The following is a 13,128-nucleotide window of genomic DNA, read 5'->3' on the forward strand; positions in this document are numbered from 1 at the left end:
TTGTCTAGGAGTCTTCATCAAATCAGTGGCCCTTTTTATTTATTCACTGTGCTGTTTATATGTGAGACTTACAGGTCTCTGGAGTCAGATGAGGCATGGGTGCTATGAATGCTCCAAATGTTTTGGTAATGGGGAGAGTAAGCAACACCTTGACTCCCCTGAATATTATCATGGCAACACAGTGGTTGGAGAAGAGGGATTTGGGTCCAACAGTGAGGTGTGTGCCCAACGGGCTATCACTGTGGATTTTCCATCTTTCTCTCTTTACATACTTGAAGGAGCAGACACAGCATTTCTCCGCAAAATTATTTCAAATGTCAGGGAAGGAGAGGGCAGCAAGCCCCTATCTGGGGAAACATGGTGAGTGTACTCTTAAATGTTCCTCCTAGCCCATGATTCTGATCATTTTTCCTATCACACCCAGTTTACAAATCAGAGCAGTTTCCTGGAAAAAAAATCAATCCTACACCCCTTTTTATCTATGATTGCATGACGACAAATAATGCAGGATTGTTAAACTGGTAGAAGAACGGAGCTGGATAACAGAAACAGATAATTCATTTAAAATGACATCAGCAAAGTGATATAAAACAGAATGAAGCTTAAGGTGAAAGCCCTCCCTTTTTGACACAGTCACATTTTTTTTAAAGAGAGAGAGAGAGAGAGAGAGAGAGAGAGAGAGAGAGAGAGAATTTTTTAATATTTATTTTTTAGTTTTCGGCGGACACAACATCTTTGTTTGTATGTGTTGCTGAGGATCGAACCCGGGCCACACACATACCAGGCGAGCACGCTACCACTTGAGCCACATCCCCAGCCCCATAGTCACATTTTAATAACTAGCTTATTTTCCCCACTTGAAGTTATCACTGTAATCCATGAGGATTTAGATAAGTTTTACCACTGGAAGGTTCTTTTTTTTTTTTTTTTGTACCAGGTGTTGAACCCAGGGGCTCTTAATCACTGAGCCACATCCCCAGCCCTTTTAAATATTTTCCTTAGAGACAGGGTCTCACTGAATTACTTAGGTCCTTGCTAAGTTGCTGACGCTGGCTTTGAACTTGCAATCCTCCTGCCTCAGCCTCCCAAGCTGCTGGGATTACCCGACTGGAAGATTCTTAATACAAGTTTGCCTGGTAACACTGCCAGGGGGAGATAATGAATCAAATATTTCAATGACTACAGGAAAGAAGAGCTACAGTACATTTTCCTGTCATTTCTGGCATGCTGCAAGATTGAACCTGAAAAGGGAAAGGAAGCTCCTTTAGCAAAGAAGGCAAGACAGTCCTGGACATGCGTGGCTCAGGTATACCATCTGCAGGAACCTGGCCCAAACCCCTAGTGAACAGCTTGTTCTCCAGCAGCCACGCAGGGGTGTGGACAACACTTGGAGAGGCACAGAAGAATCAGAAAAATGACCAAGACATCAGAAAATCAAACCCGTGGAGCTGGAATAGGAAAGGCACCAGAGGAATGTGACTAAGGCAGGTGGGGCTGGGAGTGGACAGCCGCGTGTACCCAAAGGCCTGCCTCCTTGCCCAGGAAGCTGAATGCGGCCCAAGAAAACCGACTCTACCTGATCAGCACAGCTGGGCAGGGCTCTCGCCACTGCAGGGGAATGCTTTTGCTTGCCCTCAGGTGGCTCCCCATTCATTCTTCACAGCATTTATTGTCCAACTGTGGCCCTTCTCATGCTCGGGGTAGCCCCCTAGGGAGCAGCCTGAGGTCCTCCAGTCCCCTCCTTCTACCCTCCCTTCACTCCTCAGTCCACCACCATCTACTGATTTCCCTTCACCGAAACCACAATTATGAGCCTCCCCACACGTCCCTGCTTTCTACCTGCCTTTGTGGCCTTTGTGGCTACAATGTCAACCATCTGCTTGAAAGTCAGCCTTCTGCCAAACCTTCCTCCATATTCCTACAACACCATGTATGTAGACATGGTATTATTCATGGTCCATTCAGCAAATACCTAGGACGTGTTCACTGGGTGGCAGGCTCTGGACCCAGAGCTTTACCCTGGCCAATACCTAATCCTTCAGACAATTCTCAAGGTAGGTGTTATTTTAACCTACATATTTCACAGAGGGTATCTGAGACACAGAGATGTTAAGTGACTTACTCAGGGCTGCATAGCTAGTAGTAGAGCCAGGAAGCTAACTCAGGCAGTCTGCCTCCATATCCATGTTTCTCACTGCTCTGTTATACTGCTGCCACAGCATTATCCACGTTGCTAAGACTTCCCATCTGCCTGCCCCAAGATACTGCAAGATTCTTCATCTGCCAAGCAGCACTACAATAAACAAAGCTAAAATACCAGTTTTAGGAATCCTCATTTGGTTTTGGGGAAACCAAATGGAATAACTTCTGTGTGTAAGACTATTTCAGATAATCCACACCTTATGAATGCCTTTGAATTCCCATGGCTTCAAATAAGGCCTGGCACTGTGCTTGGGTGGACAAATGAATGGTATGTAAGAATGGCTAACTACAGGAATTATTTGCTGAAAAAGGCTAAGGAAACTCCTTGCCGCAGTCTTGGGTAGGGGCCAAACTCTAAAAGTTTCTGTTGCCTCATCTAATCACCCACCCGCTATGGGTATTGCTAGGATTATATGAGAGGATGGTATAAAGAGCTCAGCACAGGCCTGGAGTCGGGTAAATGCTCGATAAACGTAGGTGATTATTAGCAATAGAGTTCTTCTCTAGAGGTCTTCAGAATCACAGCAGAGTTCCTCCATTCTGAACTTTTAAAAATGTGAACATAATCAAAAGGAAAGATGAGGTGACCTGTTTACCTTTTTGACTTGGACGTCGATGGATACAGGTGCTCACACAGCCAGCCAATGGTGGCAGAGATAGGCATGTTAAACTGTGCTCCAGAAAACGACAACAGCAAAGCACTGCTAAACATAATCTTCCATTTTCAAGTACAGAAAAAGAAGACTTGTTCCCTCTGGGAAGGACCTTGACCAGTTTTGTTAAAATTGTGCCTTGACTTTGGCAGTTTCGAATACATAGTAAGAAATCAAATTAAAGAAGAGGTTTTTAATGTGAACAAAATTTAAACATTAATTTCCAAATGGTCATCTCTGAATCCAAGTTCAAAACCCATTAATTAGATCTTTAACCCCAGAATCTAAATAATTGAAATTCCATAACTTGCTAAATATAAATAAACTATTTCATGATAAAGAAAATTGGTATTTTAGCTTTGTTTATTGTAGTGCTGCTTGGCAGATGAAGAATAAAGACCTTGGCTGGGTGACAGGTCACAGCCAGTTCCCCTTTTAACTGTGTCACTGGAAATTAGGGGTGCTGTCTAAGCTATTTATACACATATGCAAAGCAAGGCCATATTTAGAAAAACAAAGTACTTTCTCACAGCTGTGGCTCTTCAGCCACTTTAGACTTCTCTTAAAAATTAAACCTCTTGGTTGAGTGGGGTTGCTTTTTATTTTCTTCCTTTCTTATGTCAATGATATTGTCATGAGTCTTTTATTTACTTATTTATTTTTAGCAAGGCCGTCTTCACCATGTGTTATTACCTATTTTGTTCCTTGAGTGGTGTTAAACTTACAGCATTATTTTTGTCTGCATTTTTTGACTGGCTTTGTCCATTTCATCCAATTTTAATTTTGGTTCCAACTGTAGCCACCATAATCAGAACTAGTATGTACTAAACATCCATAAGGTGTGGATTATCAGAAATAGTCTTACACACAGAAGTTATTCCATTTGGTTCTACCAAAACCAAATGAGGATTCCTGAACGTCTTCCGCAAAACAATATATGATCTCCCACAAAAGGCAAGATCAATGTGAGAGAAAGCCATCCTGAGGACCTTCAGAGCAGTGCCTGTCAAAACTTAGCAGGAATGTCCCAGTGGCTCAGGAGGCTGAGGCAGGAGGATCATGAGTTCAAAGCCAGCCTCAGCAACTCTGTGAAGCCCTAAGCAACTCAGTGAGACCCTGTCTCTAAATAAAAATATATTTTAAAAAAAGGGGTGAGGATATGGCTAAGTAGTTAAGTGCCCCTGGGTTGAATCCCCAGTACCCAAACAAACAAAAAACAACAACAAAAAAACAGAATGGGCAAAAATTACATGGATGTGGAGAGATGCTAAAACATGGACTCCTGGCATTCAATCCCTGAAATTATGACTTAATAAATCTGAAGTGAGGCCTAATAATTGCATAACTTGCACTTCTAGCACTTTTCTGTGTGATCCTGAGGCTGTTGGTTCAGGGCCCACACTTCCAGTACTACTGCTCCAGCACTAAACAGAACTCAAACCATCATCTGAAAGGTCCACGTCTTCCAGCCTAACATTCTCGCCAGTCACTGACTTCAAAGATGAAGCCGGCCATCAGTGAAGGTTCCTCCAACAGAGCAGCCTATCCAATTCCCATGATCTAAATAATGTAGATCTCTAGGATTTAAAGCTTAGCAAAGCTTCACAGTTGCCTTCTTGGTGAAGCTACTCAGAATGCTGGAACGTCATCACAGCTGGTGAGCCCCTGAACAAAGAGGCTCCAATGGTTCACAACCACCATTAATTCAGATCAAAGGAGTCTGTTCAAACAGAAGGTGGCCCTCAGTGGCTGACTGAGGTGGAGTCCAAACTGAGAATTCACCATTATCCTAAATAAATATGCAAGTTTCCCCCGCTAACTTTTCATTGTTAAAAATACATATGGCAGCCAGGTGCGGGGGTGCACACCTGTAATCCCAGCGGCTTGGGAGACTGAGATGGGAGGATTGTGAGTTCAAAGCCAGCCTCAGCAAAAAGCCAGGCGCTAAACAACTCAGTGTAGACCCTGTCTCTAAATAAAATACAAAAATAGGGCTGGGGATGTGGCTCAGTGGTCAAGTTCCCCTAAATTAATCTCTGGTACCCAGAAAAAAATATATGGCAAAGAAGATATTGGGCCAGTTGGAATACTCCGCTAATTTATGGAGCCATTTCTGTGGGACAGATAATTAGAAAAATTTATTTTTCTAATTGCTAGATCAAAGGCTATTATCCTCTTTTTGCCATACAGTGCCTTTACTTCTTATATTCCAATTTCAAGTCTATAGACATTTTCCAGAGAGAGTCTTCTGAAAAGAGATTCAGTGCTATACCAAAATCCCACCAGGCTTCTGGCCCAACATTTGTTAGATCCTTTAATTTATGAGGTAGAAGATTCAAATAAAACCAGAAAAATATCTTTATTTTGGTACAGTCAATATGAGTTGACCTGTTAATAGTATTTATTAAGTGTCATGCTCTGCTAATATATGGAAGAAATGAAAATATTTTTTAAAAAGAAAGAAAGAAAATCTGGTTCCTGACCCTATGCCAAAGTGTGCCATGATTTTGTCCATTGAGAAGGTCCGTGCTCCAGCTCTACTAGCACCTTCTCAATTCCTGAAACCAGCTGCACAGCCACATCCTTTTGGACCCACTTGGAAGTACCCACTCCCAACCCCTCCTTCTAGCTGGGCATAAACATCATTTTATCACAGCCTCCTGATGGCTCCAGTCTAGGTGGGGCTCCTTGCTGGGTGCTCTTCCTTCAGAGGATTAACATGTAATGCCATATTCATGGGGAGAGTGTATCATTAACACCAGTCTTCCTCTCCAACCTCTAAACTCCAGAAGAGCAGGCACTGGGTCTATGTCTGTTTTTATTACCATTTTATCCAGAGCATTTAGCCAAATGACTGGTTTATAGTTGAAGCTGAATATATATATATATATATATATATATATATATATATATATATATAGAGAGAGAGAGAGAGAGAGAGAGAAATACATATATATGAAAGAATGAGAATTAGAAACAAATTTTATGTGATAGTTTCTTCCTGTTGAAGAGAGTTACCATTCATACAAAAATAAATATACAAATAAACACTATAACTTTTAAGGCTACTCAATAGGAAAGTAAACTGTAGGTGCAAGAGTTGAAGACAACTTTGTACACATACTCTGGCATTTGGATACAGTATATTACGCACCTGTTTTTATAAGTTAGACGGACAGTTCTTGTACCTTCACATTTCCCAGGCTGCTGCTCCTTGGATGCCTGTTCCCACTTAGAAATAATGTCACAAATCTAGAAAGGAATTGAAAAACTGAGATTCACACGACCTTAAAAAAAAATCAACATTTTTTGAAAACAAGTATATCTGTAGACTGAAAATTCTCAATTAATATGACCAAAAAAAATGTGTTAAGATTTTTGTTTTCAGTTCCTATATAGCTCTAAGTTTAGGATTTAACTATAAATTGTTCTTTGGTCCACTTATCCTTTTGGACACACATTAACTTTGGACTGTGGCCATGCATTTTTTACTCAAAAAGGAATCTTAATGCAGGACTGCATGAGACTGGAAACAAAAAGATTCCAGGGATTTTTTCATGATTTGGTCACTGAAGGAGTAACTTTTCTACCTTCTGAATTTATAAAGATTGGAATGACTGGGGCTGGGTATGGTGGGGCATGCCTGTAATCTCAGCCACTTGGGAGGATTGCAAGTTTGAGGTCAGCCTTTGCAACTTAGTGAGACCCTGTCTCAAGATAAAGTTTAAAAAGGGACTGGAGATGCAGCTCAGTGATAGAGTGCCCTGGGTTCAACCCCAGTGCCACAAAAAAGAAAAAAGAAAAAAATGGAATAACTAAGTTAAACCAAAGAAATCTGAAATACAAGGAAAAATTCTAGCTGTTTGATTTGGGAGAAATCTTTTCCCTCTCTAAACCTCCATTTCCTCATTTGCAGAATAAGTGGAATGTTTTTCTAAGGGCTCTTTATGGTTTTATGATTCTGTATTTCTAATCATTGCCATCACTTGATAGAAACTTTATTAAAGTTATTTTACTTTGATCTGGGAAAGATTAAAAAAAATTTTTTTAGTTGTAGATGGACACAAAACCTTTGTTTTATTCATTTATTTTTATGTGGTGTTTAGGATTGAAACCAGGGCCTCACACATACTAGGCAAGCACTCTAACCCTGAGCCACAACCCCAGCCCCAACCTGAGAAAGATTTTTCACAAAACCTTTTCTTTAAACCAGGTGTGGTGATATACACATGTAATCCCAGCAAATCAGGAAGCTGAGATAGAAGATCACAAGTTTGAGGCCAGCCTCAACAACTTAGTGAGGCCCTAAGCAACTTAGCAAGATCTTGTCTCAAAATAAAAAATAAAAAGGGTTGAGGATGTAGCTTAGTGCTAGTGCTTCCCTGGATTCAGTCCCCAGTCTCTCTCTCTCTCTCTCTCTCTCTCTCTCTCTCTCTCTCACACACACACACACACCACACCACACACACACACACACACACACACACACACACCACACCACACACACACACACACACACACACCATTCTTCTATATTTCTTTTTTTTTTTTACTTGCTACTTCTTTTATAAATGAAACAATTATCATACGCTTTATTTATGTCACTTTTTCAAGCCAGTTAAATTTTGTATGCATAAATAATAATATTCTGGGGCCAGATATTTTGTAAGGCTCTTTACTGAGTCACTTTCAAAATTGTTTTATGTGTTCATTTAAACATATTCGTCAAATGACAGCTATGTGCCAGGTATTTCACTTACTCACTGATATTTCTGGCCCTTTTTAGATCTTTGTACTGTAAACATTAGTATCTGAAGTTGAATAGTGGGGAGAAAAAAGAAATAACTCAACCAAAAAAAACCCTTTGTTGTTAGGTTTTACAAATAGTTTGGAGTGAGGTTTTAAAAACATTTTGGTTCCCTCTGAAGTTTTAAGAATGTTGGTGTCCACTGATTTGTGCCTCTCATCTGTTTTATCAAAGAGAAATCTGTCTGATGACAGGAGAGAGGTGGAAAACGTTGTGGTTTAGAAATTATGCACTTGACAAAAAGTCCTTTTATAGCTTGTGGGACCTGAGTTAATGAGTTCAATTCAGTTCGGATTCACAAACCCTGATAGTTCTGTTTAATTTTATTTTATTTTTATTTATTTATTTATTTATTTATTTATTTATTTATTTATTGAATGTCAGTAGAGGGAGCAGAGAGAGAAGAGGGGAGGGGAGGGGAGGGGAGGGGAGGGGGGATAGTAGAGGATAGGAAAGGCAGCAGAATACAACAGACACTAGTATGGCAATATGTAAATCAATGGATGTGTAACTGATGTGATTCTGCAATCTGCATATGGGGTAAAAATGGGAGCTCATAACCCACTTGAATCAAATTGTGAAATATGATATATCAAGAACTATGTAATGTTTTGAACAGCCAACAATAAAAAATTAAAAATAAATAAATAAATAAATAAATACATTCTTCTATATTTCCACAGGTTCATTTTCCACCCATCTTTCAAACTGAGTGCAAAGTTCACAGTGCTCTTGAAACACTTATCAATTTCAATTCTAGCTTAAGGTTATCAGTGCATAAATCTGTTCTTCCCTAAGCAAACTAAAGACCAAATAGTTTATTTGTTGCTTGCCAGGTCTGGCTCCTTAGAAGCCCTTGGTTTCACCTTTATGTTTCCTTGAAGACAATGCTCTAGGTCTCTGCCAGAAGGATCGTCAGTGAACAATGCAAATCCAGACTGTAAAGGCTTCCTCATTCCTGTGTCCTGGTTCAAAGTATTCAAGAATTCTTCCACTGTGGTAGAAGCATCAAACCCAACTACCTGAGCAGAAATAACAAAGCAGTGCTCTTAATAAAGAGCATATGTGTTTGAAACAGAGACGTCAGAGTAGGGATCAGGTCATGCTTGATGCATGATTAATGACAGCACGCATTTCTGTAGGTGTTTTAACGTTTTTGTCCCAAAGCTCCACTGGAGAAAATTAACAAGATTACCTCAGTAGTCAGCTTGCTGTATGTAAGAATTCAGAAACCTCAGCTACAGCCAACAACAATTCAAAACAGAAAGATCATTTGATAGCTATCAATACCTTTCAGATATTATGTACTTACCTGTTAGAAGCAAACCAAAAAGTACACAAACTGCAATCTTTAAGTAAATAAAAAAAATAAACAAGAAATGCTTTAAATAAATGAACACTTTCATGTATTTAATGTTTGTTTCTTTAACAGGCAGTTAAGTATCTGAGTTCAGTGATAAAAGGCTATGGCCACAAATACAATTGCTGGCTTCAGAGCATGTTTCCTTCAGTAAATAAGTGACATCCAGATCAGAGAGTTGGAAGGGCCTGGGAAAACTTTCCCAGATAATTCCTGAGATTTGGAGACTTTAAAAGAGACTAAAATTGTGCATGCTCAAATGTTAGTAATTATTTCCTTACCTACCAGGAATACTGATGGGGGAAAAAAATTTGACCAAAGTATATTTGATTTTCTCCATCACAGTTATAATGGCAGTGAAAATCCATTCCTTTTTTGGTTCAATATGGATTTGTTTTTAGCGTGAATCCTTTTTAGCAAAACTATTTCAAAACTTAGTTGTTCTGATAAAAGATCTAATATATTTTCAGGTTTATCAATGCCAGGTACTGACCAAGCTAGGTATTCTCATTTCCCTAGGTTTCTTGATCAAGCACATTTTTATGACAGTAAAAAGGCTAACACACCTGATATATCCCATTCATGAAGTGCACGGGAATACTGAAAGGCAAGGAATGATGATACGGGTTTCGAAGAAGGGTTGAAAGAATTTCCATTCTCGAGGGTCTCGCTTCTCGATCTCCGTTTTGTTGTGTTCTTTCTACACATCGCTGGCAATAAATGGCATATTTCCCAAATTCTGTCCTGTAATATAAAACTTAAGATAAAATCTACGAATAAATTTAATTATGACAATCTAATCCATGCATCCTCAAGAAAACTTCCCATCCTGTTCATTATTACTACATATTATAATAATTTTGAAAATAATTTTCCTTTTTCAATGATAACATTAAATTGCTGTCATGTTTCTCAAATTCCAGTTCCTTTATTTTTGCAACCGACTAACTCAAATGTCTCTATAAAGTATTCTTCAACTTTTTGTATTAATCACAAAATGGATTTAAAACTACCAGTCATTATACAGTCAATATATAGTGATTATATTGACAAGTATAAAGAAAGCAGTTGTATAAAGAATAGAATGTGGTAACTTAAATATGATGCAGCAGAGTTCTCTTCTGAAGAACATCAAGGTTGATGTTACATTGGTAAACAAGAAAGAAGATGTCTTCTAACAAAAATTTTAAAATATTTTCCTTCTTTACCCTATAAAACATGCACTTGTTAAAAATATTAAGCATTAAACAAAACCACTAGGGTGAACCATGTAAAAGTTGAATCAAGATCTTATTTTTCCTCATTTGCATGTAATATAAAATTTATGTGTAATTTTCATTTTGTTTCTAAAAGCAGATTGATAACACCTTTAAATATGTTTTCTAGACAACCCAATGGTGTCACCTTCTGTCCAGGGGGCTCAATAACTGCTACAGAAATTACATGATTTTGATCATAGGGTCCCTAGAATGCGTTATGAACTGCAGAATATTTTCCTCTTATTTCCAAGTTGCTTTTTGGTTTGGGGTTTATTTGTGCTAGTCCCAGGGTCTATTTAAGCAACCTAACATGAACCTCTTGGTGAACAAAATGATCCTGGGTAAACCTTAGCTGAGTGCCCTGGGTCCCATTCTATGAGGATTTTAAATATTTCTTTCAAAGGAGTGAAAATTCTGATGTAACTCAAATACATACAATTATAAAAGGAGGAAAGACCATAGTGACATAAAAGAACTAAATGGTCAGCCATTAAAAGGGGAAACTAAGAAAAAAACACTTGGTTTCACTGAAGAAGCACCACTTAATGCTAAGTCATCCATACTTGAAATGACACATAGACTTTTCCCTGAAAAATATTTTGATTGCAATCTTCCACAAGATCGGTAACATAAAAAAGGAAATATTTCCAAGTTCCACATAAATAATAACTAAAGGCTTCCTATACCAAATTTTGTTCACATATTCTAAAAAGGTACCTGGCAGGTTTTTAAATACTTATGATTTATTGTAGACTTTCAGAGCCACATAAATAATTCAGCCGGCTAGTTTTCTGCACACCTGGAATCTGCGTTCCTCTTTAGATGGAGCCCAAGGAGCCACAGGAAAGGATGATGGGGAAGGAAAAGCCCAACACAGAGTGCCAAGAGCTGCCAGCCCTGGGCAAAGAGAAGCATTGTAGGTTAGATACCATGCTGGTCAACAGCCGTCAGAGGACTATGGCTGACAGCTTGGGAGAGCCACGCGCTGGTGACTGTCTCCACCCCATGTTTGCTTTTTCCCATATATATTATTTAGAGCATTTATACTACATTAAGACAAAAGCTTTACATAGGGTCAGACACATGATCCATCCAGTTGTATACACCTTCTGTTTACAACTGAGGTACCAAAACACAAGTGGACATAGTAGTCCTTTATCACATAATACTCAAAGATTAGGACATTATTTCTTTTTTGTTTATTTATATATTTACCCACTCACTTAAAAATAGGCAGCTTTGGGAAAGGCAGATTATAAAATTGTAAAAAAAGAAAAAAACCACATCTATCTAAAATCAAAACCTATCTACCCATACAAACATACACAGATACATAAAAAAGGCAAGTATGAAAATTTTAAGAGGTTATCTTTTTTATAGAATATACTTTTAAAAAATTGTTTTTATTAGTTGTACATGGCAGTAGAATGTATTTTGACATATTATACATATTCCGAGTATAACTTCCCATTCTTCTGGTTGTACATGATGTGGAATTACATTGGTCGTGTATTCATATATGTATAAAAGAAAGTAATGTCCGGTTCATTCTACTATATTTCCTACTCCCATCCCCCTCTCTTCCCTTCATTTCCCTTTGTCTAATTCAAAGTATTTCTATTCTTAATAGAGGTTATCTTAAGGTAACCGAATGACATGTGATTTTTAAATTTTCCTTTGCTCCATTCCTTTCTGTATTCAGTGATTTTTAAAATGCAATATAGAAAAGGAGGGAGGAATGCCCTTGAGAAGCTGACAGTCCACTAGACAGTTATATAGGCACACAGTGAATTATATAACATAGTAACACTGTATATTAACTTTTGAAAGTAAAACCAATGGAGAGAATGTCCATCTGCTAAGTGAGTCAGAGAAGGATTCACACAGAGGATGTTGCTTGGCTGGTCTTGTAAGTGGGAAAGAAGAAGGGGAGTCCAGGTAACAGGAATAATGCCAGGTGCAAGGTGTGTTTTAAGAACTGGGGGTGTGGTTTATTCACTGTGAGCTGGGGGCTGGAAGAGGAGAAAGAGGAGCCAATGGGATCCGATGATGAGCTTTGGCTTCAGAACCACTCTCTTGCACAGGCCCTTTCCAAGGCACTGAAAAACTCACGTTCAAGTGGTCATTATGTTTTTAAAGATGTGGGAAAGTAATATATTTTGTACATTTTTTTCAGCACTGGGGATAAAACCCAGGTTCTCTAGCATGGTAGGCGAGTGCTCCACCCCCCTACATCCCCGTCCCCTGTGCTCTTTTTCTTAATTGTTTAAGTTTCAAGTCTCCCAAAATTTGGATCCAACCCTGAGAATCCTGTAGACTGGCAATAAAAAATTTCTGTTTTATTCTTTGGTTAACTCAGAATCAATATGCAAAGCTAAAAATAGGCATTTAATCAAGATTGAAAACAAATGACTACAAAACACCTAAAAATACAATCAATTGCACTAACAAATAAATGTGTCCCAAATTAATAATGGATTACCAGTTTTTACTTGGAAAGAATTTAAAAGAATTACACTGAATATTATTAAAGACATAGGGAAACTCTTCAAGTGTGTTCAAAGGAATTCATTGAATTTATACACAAGAAAACATGTCTACTGTAGAGCTATTTATTATAAGAAAAATAACTGAAAAAATATAAATGTATAGTGATTGATATTAATATGACAATGCTTTGAAAACATTTAAAGATATAGGATGAATTATTATATTCTACAGTTTTAAAAAAGCAATGTGCACACTGTAATTTCAGTAATACGAGAAAGTGAGTATTACACCTACATATACATCTACGTTAATATAAAAACACACAGATATATAAACCAAAAGGATCTACATCAAAAT

General features: G+C 38.2%; 1 protein-coding gene across 4 annotated transcripts in view; it reads right to left on the bottom strand.

Moving 5' to 3' along the window:
• Positions 1–13,128, bottom strand: part of Plekhh2 (pleckstrin homology, MyTH4 and FERM domain containing H2) — a 117,233-nt gene that overhangs the window by 14,510 nt on the left and 89,595 nt on the right. For all 4 annotated transcript variants that reach the window (XM_058573532.1, XM_046425118.2, XM_046425111.2 and 1 more), the window contains 4 exons: positions 11,081–11,178; positions 9,589–9,766; positions 8,529–8,684; positions 6,010–6,107 (listed from right to left, as the gene is read on the bottom strand). In XM_058573532.1, coding sequence (XP_058429515.1) covers positions 6,010–6,107; positions 8,529–8,684; positions 9,589–9,766; positions 11,081–11,178 — 530 coding nt within the window. The remainder of the gene's footprint in view (positions 1–6,009; positions 6,108–8,528; positions 8,685–9,588; positions 9,767–11,080; positions 11,179–13,128) is intronic.

The sequence above is a fragment of the Marmota monax genome, unplaced genomic scaffold (assembly GCF_021218885.2).
Source record: "Marmota monax isolate L192 unplaced genomic scaffold, Marmota_monax_Labrador192_F-V1.1 WCK01_AAM20220418_F8-fsc00015, whole genome shotgun sequence".
Taxonomy (NCBI): domain Eukaryota; kingdom Metazoa; phylum Chordata; class Mammalia; order Rodentia; family Sciuridae; genus Marmota; species Marmota monax.